General features: G+C 40.1%; 1 protein-coding gene across 1 annotated transcript in view; it reads right to left on the reverse strand.

The window, feature by feature from the left end:
- LOC143850228 (casein kinase II subunit alpha-like) overlaps nucleotides 1–12,220 on the reverse strand; it is a gene marked incomplete at its 5' end in the record, with an annotated part of 40,059 nt that overhangs the window by 11,307 nt on the left and 16,532 nt on the right. The window contains one exon of the mRNA XM_077359493.1: nucleotides 10,922–11,079. Coding sequence (XP_077215608.1) covers nucleotides 10,922–11,079 — 158 coding nt within the window. The remainder of the gene's footprint in view (nucleotides 1–10,921; nucleotides 11,080–12,220) is intronic.

Raw genomic sequence — 12,220 nt, forward strand, 5'->3', positions numbered from 1 at the left:
ATTCAGGCGTTTTATTCCTTCAAAAGCCGCTTTAACTTCATCTTCAGATGAGTCGTTTCTACCAATTGGGCCCGCAAAAGCCCAAGTCACCACCCCTGCAGAATTCCTAGCAAGGCCGCCAATACCAGTCGGGCCCGGATTACCCAAACTAGACCCGTCAAAGTTTATTTTCAAATACCCTTCAGGAGGAGCCTCCCATCGTTGAACTATCTTCTCTCTCCTCACCGCTTCCCAACACACAATTCTCCATCCTTCCCACAAATCAAAAGCTGAAACAAATTGAAACTGACGAAGACTCTTCGCCCAAAAAATCACCAAAGCAATCATTTTCATAAATAACCAGTAAGATGACTTAGCAACTCCATTGACAACTCTCGAATTTCTTTCTTTCCAAATAACCCACCACAAAGCTATCAAACACAACTTCCAAAGCAATTTCCCTTTCTTCTTCCAAGGCACACAATCCCAACTCAACACAAGTTCTGGTATAGAGTTTGGGAAGATCCAACAGATACCAAATATATCCAGAATGAGGCCCCAAATCTCCCTTGCAACCTTGCAATGAATAAACAGGTGATCAATGGATTCACCATCTTCCATACAAAGCGAACAATAATCTATCAGCCACATTCCCCTTCTTCTAAGAAATTCAATGGTCTGAATCTTCCCACAGCAAACTGCCCAACCAAAAAAGGAAACTAATGGAGGTCCAAGGAATTTCTAGACGTCAGCTGCAAGAGGGGAGCCTGAAGCTTGCACCAACCAAGAATAAAATGACTTCACAGAGAAGAAGCCGGATGGGGTCCCAGATCCAAATTCTTTTATCCACCCTTCTTTTTATTTAGCAATTCTCAATCAAAAGAAGTAACCGAAAAATGGAATTTAACTCCCTGTCAAAAAAATTCCTTCTGAAGCTAGGCTTCCAAACCACCTTGGTGTCCACCCTCTCAAAACAATCACACCCCAACACATCTTTCTTCAAAGCCACCGAGAACAAATCAGGAAAAAGAGTCTTCAAAGGTTCATCAGAGCACCAAGCATCCACCTAAAATTTTATACGATCCTCTTTGTAAACTTTAAACTGAATACCCTCCTCAAATCTTTGCTTGAAGCTCAAAATATTCCGCCAAACAGTCCCACCTTTCTTGCTATATGAATCATCCGAGCACCAATTCCCATTTAAAAAGCCATATTTGCTACCAATCACCTTTACCCACAAAGAAGATTGTTCTATACCAAAACGCCAAAGCCACTTTCCCAACAATGCACGATTGAACTCTCTCAACTTTCTTATCCCCAGGCCACCATTCTTTATCGGAACACACATTTTCCCACTTTACTAAGGGTATATCACCCTTACTATCGGCACCTCCCCAAAGAAATCTTCTTTGAATCTGTTCTATTCTCCACACTACACTAACCGGGCAGTTGAACAAAGATAAATAATACACTAGTATATTAGCTAACACTGCCTTGACCAAGATGAGTCTCCCACCCTTAGAAACAAGATTTCTCTTCCAAGTTTCCAATATTCTTTCTATCCTTTCCACTATAGGAGTCCAGAGCTCTTTTCCAGGTTTTCCCACCCCCAATGGAAGCCCTAAATACAAGGAAGGCAAGGAATCCAGCCTACACCCCATCAGCTTCTGAAGGGGGAAGATTAATAGCAAACAAACTAGATTTTCTAAAATTTGATCTTTGACCAGTAATCAATTCATAGCATCTTAGCGTAGCCTTCAAGTTTAAAATCATATTCTTATCAGGGACACAGAAAAGAATGGTATCGTCAGGAAATTGAAGAAGAGAAACTTCCACTCTATCACATCCAATAACAAAACCCTCAAACAGACCCAAACTACAGCCTTTACTCATCAACCTACTAAGAGTTTCTGCAATGATGACAAAAAGAAAAGGAGAAAGAGGATCCCCTCTTAAACCCCGAGAAGACTTGAAAAAACCTTTTGGAGAACCATTTACCAAGATGGAAAACAACGCAGAGGAAATACAATTTCTCATCCAACCTCCCCAGCGATTTCCAAAACCCATTCTTCCAAGCAAAAAATCTAGGCAATCCCAATCCACTATCATAAGCTTTCTCCATGTCTAACTTACATAGCACACTTCCAGCTCCACTTTTCGAGTGAGATTCGATAACTTCATTCGCAATTAAAGAACAATCCAAAATTTGCCTCTTACTGACAAACGCACTCTGACTATCCGAGATAATATGAGGTAAGACCACTTTAATTGTATCAGCTAACACCTTAGCCAACAGCTTGTACAAGCACCCCACCAAGCTTATTGGACGAAAATCAGACACCTTAGTAGCACCTTTAATCTTGGGTATTAAAGTTATAAAAGTAGCCCATGTGCCCCGGTCAAGAGTCAACCCCTCATAGAATTCTCTAAAGAATCTTAGAATATCACATTTCACAACCGGCCAGCACGCTTGGAAGAAAGCTAGGCAAAAACCATCGGGTCCAGGAGCTTTATCTTTAGGCATCGAAAAAAGACCTCTTTCAACTTCCTCTTCTGCAAAAGGTTGTTCCAGCTTTGAGCTAACCTCCAAATTCAAACTCTTAAACTCCACTTATTCCAGGAATGGGGCGAAGAACCCCTTCTAAAGTATACAGAGCAAAATAAAAGTCAACTATGGCTGAAGATACCTCCTCCTTGGAGCTAATTATAGCACCATTTACTGAAATAGACTCAATTCTGTTCGACCTCCTTCTAGCACTAGCCATAGCATGAAAATAAGCAGTATTCTTATCACCCTCCACCAGCCATTTTACCCTTGATTTTTGCCTCCAAGATATTTCTTCCTGCAGCAATAGCCCTTTGTGTTCCTGTTTAACTTTCCCTAACTCTTGTCAATCTTCCTCAGAACTTAAACCACACTCCTCCAAAGCTATTAATTCTTTTATCCTATTTTCCAACCAAAAATTTCTACTATTTACCTGTTGATTTTGCTCCTTAGACCATTCTTTTAACTTTATTTTGACAAATCTAAGTTTTTTCCCAATCACCACATCCGCCGGGCCCTCAAAACTGCATGAAGACCACCAACTCCCCAATCTATCCTCCATATGGGGGAATCTAAGCCAAGTTAACTCAAATCTAAAAGGGGGGAGGGACCCACGACTCAAGATGAGGGTCAAGAAAAAGGGGACAGTGATCCGAAACCGAATGCACCAATGCTTTCTGAGAGCTATCAGGAACTAAATTCAGCCACCCTGAGCACATAAGAAATCTATCCAGACGACTCCGACTAGGACCTCTGGACCACGTGAAGGAAGCACCCGCTAAAGGAAGATCTATTAACTCAAACTTTGCCACAAAATCAGCAAACGCTTTGATCTGAGAATTGGTTCTTGCACAACCTAATCTTTCCCCCACTTTCATAATCTCATTAAAATCACCCCCTATACACCACGGCAGAGGACAAGCATTTCTGACCTTCTCCAGTTCTTCCCAAAACAGAACCTTTTCCACTCGAAGAACCGAACCATAAACTCCGAAAAACAACCACATCGAATTATCCGCCTCTTTTTTCAGAGCAATCGACAGAGAATACTTTCCTCTCCATTCCTCCTGCTTTTTCCAAACGTTCTCATTCCAAGCTACTAGAATACCACCTGAGGCACCATTAGATCCTACAAACGAAAACTCCCACTCAGCCCGAACCCCCAACCCTCTAAGATCTCCGCTATTAACCGACTCCATTTTGGTTTCTTGCAAGCAGATGAGATCCGGCTTAATCTTCTTCACCAACTCCTTAACTTGAATTCTTTTGTCCTGATGGTTCAAGCCATTGACATTCCAAGATACAATCTTCATTATAAATCTAACTTGGCAGACGGCTTCCCCTTCCTCCTGCTAGGTTTTCTTTTTTGCAGATCACTAGAAACCCCGTCCCCTTCCACGTCTTTACCAAAGTTAATGTCCATCCTCAGCTTCTGAAGTTCCCTAATCTTCCTCCTTGAGGCTCTATAGAACCCTTGCTCAAAAACTCTTTTTCCTTTGAATCCCTTAACTCAGCACATTTAATTTCAAATATGAACTCCTCTTCCGACCCAGCATAAACCAAGCCCAGAGTCTTGCTAACTCCCAGAGTATGAGACACCAAACCATCAATATCCTCCATATTAAAGGCCTCCCAGACTTCATCCCCAGATAACCCGTCTACTGAAAGAGGCTTCAGAGGCTTCAGCTGAATATCATATGTGACACCATCTGATTCCACATCCAGTTCTTCAGGGCTATTTGCTAGTTTACCCACACTACCCACCACAAGTGAAGAATCTCCTATAGTAACCCCAAATGGAACTTCGTCTATCTCCAGAATGGGCTTCAGAGCAGTGTTTAAAAATGCGGATACAACGCAGAACGCGGCCAAAGAAAATCCTTGTCGACTCAGCGCGGACGCGACCAATAATGCGGTTGAGGCGGCCAAGTCATATGAGTTGTAATTATTTTTTTAAAATAAATACAAAAAATATAGAGATGAGGTATATTCTCCCCCTTTTTACTTGAGACAGCCCCCTCTAGTGCAAAAGAGTACTCATAAATAAACTAGAAGGGGTTGTCCCAAGTTAAAAATTGTGACAAGTATGTCACTTCCCAAAGATTTAAATGAACAGGGGTTAAAGAGGCATGATAAAATAGCTCTGGCGTAGTTCCCGAAGTCCCTTCCACGGATTTCATAAAAAAATGAAATAAAGGGTCAAATATATCACTTCTCTTATTGGTTGATTAGTGAAAGGACATGTAGCCATGCTAGCTCATGATTCAGCCTGCCTTTATAGCTATCCAGCAGTAGCGTGTACAGTCATAAAAAAATGAAAATAAGGCATGAGATATCTGCCCCTTTTGTTTACTTGGGACAGCCCCATTTAATATATTTATAGCTATTCATTTACATTAGAGGGGTTATCCCAAGTAAAAAAGGGCTGAATATATCATTTCCCTTAAAAAATTCAATTCCAGCCTATATTTTTTCAACTTTTGAGTCCCACATATGACATGATAGCATGGCATGATCCAACGGCTTATATCTCTGGCATCTCTAAGCATTAGGAAAGAGAAAAAGTGAAACAACCTTTTCCTCTTTGAAACATCTTCGTTTCAATGTGAAAACAACCAACGAAACCAGGCGGTGAAAAGATTTGTTCTAAATCAACTCTCTGCATATGAAATCTTGTTTTTTTCTTTTTTTCTGAATCTTTCTCGTTCGACATGACTCGGACTCGGCCGAGTCTGTGACTCCTTGACGCGGCCACCACCATTCCGAGTCGACTCGGCCGAGTTCCGAGCCGAGTCAACGAGTTTTTAAACACTGCTTCAGAGGCTTCATTGGAGAAACAGGCAGGACACCGTCTGTAACCTTTTCCATATTTGCAGATAACATTATTCCTTTTCGGCGACAAGATCTCCTCTTTCTACAATAGCTTCGCCCCAGCTTTGGCATAGGACAGCCCTCGATCCTGCTTAGCTCCCTACCCTCAACTAGATATTGTATCATATCAATTCTAATATCTTGTAAACTATCTTCTCGAATCATAAGGTGGTGGTCACATTGACGCCACAAATGGAGTTAGAGTACGTAAATGATCAGGTAATGCAGTAGAGCACACCTATGTTCTGTTATTTTACTTCTTAATCTTTACAATTTGATTAATTTTTGCCATATTTATATGTTAGGATCCTGAGGAAACAGTCAGAGAAGAGAAGGAATGGGCCGAAAATGAGGAGGAAGATTTGGGAGAAGAGAGGGAGCAATCACAACTTACTAAAACTACCCCCGAAGAAGAAGGTGGTTGGGGGAAGAAGAAATAGGACCCCAACGTACCAAAAGTACCCCCGAAGAAGAAAGTAGCAAGGGGGAAGAAGAAAGGAGGGAGGAGGAGCCTAATGGAATGAGAAGTGCATTGATTGATGAATTGCTAAAACATGACACAAGGCAAGTAGATATGATGTGTATTGAATTAACCTTGATTGGAAGGTAAAAAGAACTCTTTTAACCATTCTATCATTTTGCAGTCCTGGTGTAATGGACGAAGAAGTTATAATCTTAGTTGCTGAGGACCTAAACACCTCTGGAATGTTAAAAAATACCTAAGAGGTAGTATAAGGGACATTTTTTATCAATCAATTCTACATTAGCAGTGGTAATAATCTACTAACATAAACTTTTTTCAATGAAGGTTTTGGATGTATACGGGAAGTACTTATACTCCGCCAACAAGGATAGGTCAACAGATCATAATGGCTGAATCGTATTTGTTCTTTCGACGGTACATGTAAGAGGAATTTCTACTGCGTACATTCTACTTTAGAACTGATGCCTGAAGTAGTATTTGATAATCATTTTTCCCGTTCTACAGGGAAATCACTTTAGGGAGTGATAAACTGTCTGAGAAGAAGCAGTTAGAAGTGTGAAAGACTGTAAAAGCGCTTCTACATGCTAGACTTAAAGATATACTGTTCGAAGCGATTAAAATGGTCTTATTACCATTATGTCAAGACCATGGAAGCAGGATTCTTCCCTGGGAGCCTTCGATTCCTGCTTCAATTCCCGTTTCGATTCCCGCTTTCGATTCCCGCTCTGGCAACCTTGAGTAGGATTTTTTCCTTGGAGCCTTCGATTCCCACTTTCGATTCCCGTTTTGATTCCCGCTTTCGATTCCTGCTCTGGCAACCTTGGTCAAGACTGGCAGTGGGTTCTTCTCATTCTTGACATGGTCGACAAAACCTTGCTGGAGTGCAATTCGTCAAAAGGCATGAAGTTTGATGAACGAGCAGGATCACCGTAAGTAAATTAGCATCTTCAATTATTTGAAGTTAGAACTACATATGTAAAACACTTATGTTTCCTAAACCGATCCATGTAAAACATTTCAAGGTAGCATTGTTGAAGAAATACTTCAAGGAAAAGGGCTGCGACATAGACAATTTCCCATAAGGACAGATGGAAGACTACCCACAGCAGGACAATGGGTCAACAAAAATACTTTGTACTTTAAATGTTTCTATATCATTTAGAGTTTGAACTTGCTCCACTTACTGTCTGTAACTGTTGTTCTGCAGAATAGACAGTGGCCTGTTTGTGGCAAAAGGGATCGAGCATTTCGGTGGTACGCCCTTCAATTTTGGTACGACTGACATTCCTGGTTATCGAATGGGACTGCGAACGATTTTTACGTGGAGAGTTTGGGAAATGCGAGCTAACACAGAGAACAGAGCATTAATCTGTATTTGACATTACTAGTGATTTTCTTAGGTATCAAGATGAGTGAAAAAATAAGAAGATCCTCGACAACTTGAGAGACTTTTGTCTTTCGCTTCTCGAGGCATATAAAATCCTTGATCTTCGATGAATTATGTGGAGCTTCGATGGTTTATGTGGAGCTTCGATGTTTCTCTGGAAGTATTTGTAAAAGGAGTTGTGATGTGGAATAAAAGTATATGTAAAGTTGTGGAGTTTCGATAGGGAGTTTATGTGGAGTTTCTTCTATCGTAACTATTGAAAATGGGTGCAAAAGGTCCAATGGCAGTTTCATCAACGGGCTGCCTTACAATAAGAGGTTGTCTGCAGCTTCTTCTATTGTGACCAAGTTGTTCACATATTGTGCACTTGTAATGTAATCCACTTTGCAATTCGGGATCCGTTCTTCTAGTGCACGGCCTTCCAGGTGGTCGCTTTGTTATTGGAGGTAATATTGTCATCGAAGATTGTGGAGGAACTTGCCATTGGGTCCAATCTAGTATGGGGTGCAGCACCTCACTGTACGCATCCCGATACCTCTCTGCAAGATAGGCACTGCAATTGAACCTTCAGCACCCATTTTCGATGTCTGTGAGAAGAAACTCCACATGAAACTCCACATAAATTCCATAAATTTATAATTACTTTTACTCCACATCGTAACTCTTTTTACAAATACTTCCAGAGAAACATCGAAACTCCACATAATTCATCAAAGATAAAGGATTTTATATTCCTTGAGATGCGAAAGACAAGTCTCTCAAGCTGTCGATGATCTTCTTCATTTTTTCACTCATCATAATACCTAAGAAAATCACCAGGAATGTCAAATACAGATCAATGCTCCGTTCCCTATTTTAGCTCGCATTTTCCAAACTATCCAAGTAAAAAGCGTTCGCATAGCTCCATTCGATAACCAGGAATGTCATTCGGACCAAAATTGAAGGGGGGTACCACCATAGAAATGTTCGATCCCTTTTGCCACAAAACATGCCTCAGTCGTTTCTACAGAACAACAATTACAAACAGTAAGTGGAGCAAGTTCAAACTTTAAATGACATAGAAACATTTAAAGTTACAAAGTATTTTGGCTGGCCCATTGGCCCATTGTCCTGATGTGGGTAGTCTTCCATTTGTGCGTATGGGAAATGGTCTCTGTCGCATCCCCTTTTCTTAAAGTATTCCTTCAGCAATGCTACCTGAAAATATTTTACATGGATCGGTTTAGGAAACATAAGTATTTTTCCATATGTAGTTCTAACTTCAAATCATTAAAGATGCTAATTTACTTACGGTGAATCATGCTCGTTCATCAAACTGCATGCCTTTTGACGAATAGCACTCCAGGAAGGTTTTGTTGACCATGTCAAGAACGAAAAGAACCCAGGTCAGTCTTGACATAATGGTAATAAGACCATCTTAATCGCTTCGTACGGCATATCTTTAAGTCTAGCATGAAGAATTGCTTTCACCATCTTCCACACTTCTAACTGCTTCTCCTTAGACATATTATCACGCCCTGAAGTTAGATTTCCCTGTACAACGGAAAAAATGAATGTCAAATACTCCTTCAGGCGTCAGTTGTAAAGTAGAATGTGCGAGGTAGAAGTTCTTCTACATGTACCATCGAAGGAACAAATATGATTCGGCCATTAGGATCTGTTGACGTATTTTTATTGGCGGGGTCTAAGTACTTCCCGTATACTTCCAAAACCCTCAAGGAAAAAAGTTAATGTTAGTAGATTATTATCATTGCTAATGTAGTATTGATTGATAAAAAAATATCACTTACACTGCCACTTAGGTATTTTCTGACATTCCAAAGGTATCTTAGGTCCTCAGCAACTAAGATTATAACATCTTCATCCATGACACCAGGACTGCAAAATGATAGAATGGTTAAAAGAGTTATTTTTTATCTTCCAATCAAGGTTAATTCAATACACATCACATCTACTTGCCTTGGATCAATTCATCAATCAATGCACTTCTCCTTCCCTTGGGCTCCTCCTCCTCCTCCTCCCCTTTCTTCTTCCCCTTGCTACTTGCTTCTTCGGAGGTGGTTTTGGTAAGTTGGGGTCCTCCTCTTTCTTCTTCCCCCGATCTACTTTCTTCTTCGGGGGTGGTTTTGGCAAGTTGGGGTCCTCCTCCTCTTCTTTCTTCTTCCCCCGATCTACTTTCTTCTTTAGGGGTGGTTTATGTAAGTAGGGGCTTTGTTTGGCGTAGCTAGCTTTCTTCCTCCTTCCCTCATTCTTCACACCCCTTTCAATGCTCCCTAATTTAAGTATCACTTGGTTATTCATCTTCTTCTTAACCTCCTGACTATCAAGTATGTTGACAACAGATAGTGACACTTCTTTAAAGCCCTCCATTTCATAAGAGAATTAGGATGATATTTCGACGACTCCGGGCATTGTGTCACATCCTTCTTCTTCTAAGCCCTCCATTTCATAAGAGAATTAGGATTATATTTCGACGACTCCGGGCATGGCATTGTGTCACATCCTTCTTCTTCTAAGCCCTCAATTTCGTCGGGGAATTGGGATGATACTTCTATGAGTGTAGTTGCTATATCTATGTCGCCTCCAACTATATTTAAGCCCGCCATCTCCTCAAGGATTTGGGATATTAATTCTTCGACTTCAGATGTATTTCAATTTTTCAGCTCCACCCCACCCTCTTTTCCCCTGATCCTTCCTTCTCTTTTCTCAAACATTCCCATTCTTTTTTCAATTCCTCCTCTTCTTTTCAATTTCTTCCTCTCCTCTTTTTATTGCATCCCAGGCTTCACTTATCTTCTCCCATTGTTTTTTAACTTCCTCTCTGTCTTTTGCCAAAATTCGTATCTTCTCCCACTGATTTTGTGATCTCTTCTCCCAAATCTTCCTCTTCCCTCTCTTCTCCCAAATCTATTTGATTGTTCCACATTGATATATGCACTACAACATCTATTTGATTGTGGTTCTCAGCTTGAATTGTTCATCGACTGTTCTTTTTGCACAATGGCAATGTTATTGTCACCAACCGGAAAAGAACCACACTAGCATTCTTTGGAAAAGCATGTTATAAGCCATCACAGAGGAACTTCCATGGAACTATTTAATCAGTGAAATGCACAATTAGTTTCATTGAATTTAAGTTTGTTTGAATCCTGAAACTGTAAAAAGAACACCTAATAATGAGTTAATCCAATATAATAATGACCCTCAGAGCAAGCAGTGAGCCTAATCGACCCAATCAATTTCCTCACAAGTAATGAGTAATCCATAATTCTGTGGGATAAACTACTAAATGTGGCATGGTAGGAAATGTGGCATGGTAGGGAGATTATAACCAGCAATCTATCAGACCTGACCTCAGTTGAGGCACTGTCTGTCTCATCAATCACATGATCCTAGCCAACCACGAACAGTTCCAATCTCCAATATAGAGGCAAAACATTGTCATTTCAAGCATTACCATCCTTTTCCTCCTACCAGCAATATGAAATTATGAAATGATGTATTTTATGAGACAACTTTAATAAAGAAGCTGAAAAGCAATCAGATACTACCCATATGATATAATATTAAGAGTATCAACAGTTTTTTCTCGACAAAAGTAAACAAATAACTCATTAAAAGCAGTCCCAAGAGAAATTAGAGAAATTGAACACACCTTGAAGCAACACGGACGTTGTACTCTTTGCCTGGATGATAGAACTCAGCAAGGCCCCAATCAATAAGACGAAGCTTACGCTGCCCGTGATCAATCATGACATTGTGGGGCTTCACATCTCGATGCATAATTCCTTGTGAGTGACAATAGTCTAAAGCCTACACAAATACAAAAGGAATATATCCACATCTTTATTTTTTAACCATTAACTTAAGAGTAAGAGAGAGAGAGAGAGGTGCTAGGCTCAAAAGCAGTACTATCCAGATGCAAAAACGGCCTGAATGGCCTCTTTTACTACTGAAAAACATGAGATACAGCCCCATGTAATATGCTTTTCACTATCTTGCTTTATTTAAAGGGACTCCAACACTCAAAAACTGGTCATTCAGCATAAATTGACAAGAATCAAGAATAATGTTACATTGGTAAAGATTTAAAACAGTAAGACCAGAACTAAAAGCACACTAAGAATTTGTTATTACTCTAAAAATAAAACTGACAAAAAAAAATATTTCACAAACAACTAGCTACAAAATCAGTTCAGAACGGTAACAAAATCTTAAATAAGGAATTAAATTTAAAATAACAATGAAAAATATCAGCAATGAGAGAGGGAGGGAAGCAATGAGAGAGAGGGAAGGGGGAGAGGAAAACTGATTGTCCTATAGCTAATTCACCATGATGAAATAAATCTACATGAAGCACTTCCCCAAACAAAATCTTGGGGGAGGAGATCAGTAATGCTACTTCCAGAAAACTACAAAACAAGGTTACCCGTGCGGGAAGCGAAGGCTCTCGGGAAGGTGGGATGCGGGAAGCATAACAGGAAGGGACAGGGAAGCATGAAGGGGACTGACGGCAAGCGTGAAATTATGGAAAATTGGTAGGAAGATGACAAATTCAAGCCAACAAAACAGAAAATGTGAAAAATTTCCCAAACTTTCTGTCCCAGCAAGCAAGCAAAAAAACAACAGGAGAAGATATGAAGATTAAGATACCATATTATTCACATATTGACATGAAAGACAAAAAGAAAACAAAAAACTACCCCATATCTGATTAACCTTTTTTTTTTTTTTTGAATGGTATGATTGTTTTATTAACCTTCTTTGCATTTTAGGAGAGTTTTATTTCTCAGTCTGATATGGACCGCCGGGTTCGGGCTCCAAATTTTAGGGCCTTCCTTTCCCTGGCATAAGTTGTGGAGAACCTAGCTACCTTCCTAAATTCAAGATTTTTGTTGGACAGCCATGTTAAACAAGCTCAATACGTTGGACAACCCCAAAAGATCAAATTTCC

The sequence above is a fragment of the Tasmannia lanceolata genome, unplaced genomic scaffold, assembly GCF_043159265.1.
Source record: "Tasmannia lanceolata isolate RefF3 unplaced genomic scaffold, GAP_Taslan_0.1 ptg000018l, whole genome shotgun sequence".
Lineage (NCBI taxonomy): Eukaryota > Viridiplantae > Streptophyta > Magnoliopsida > Canellales > Winteraceae > Tasmannia > Tasmannia lanceolata.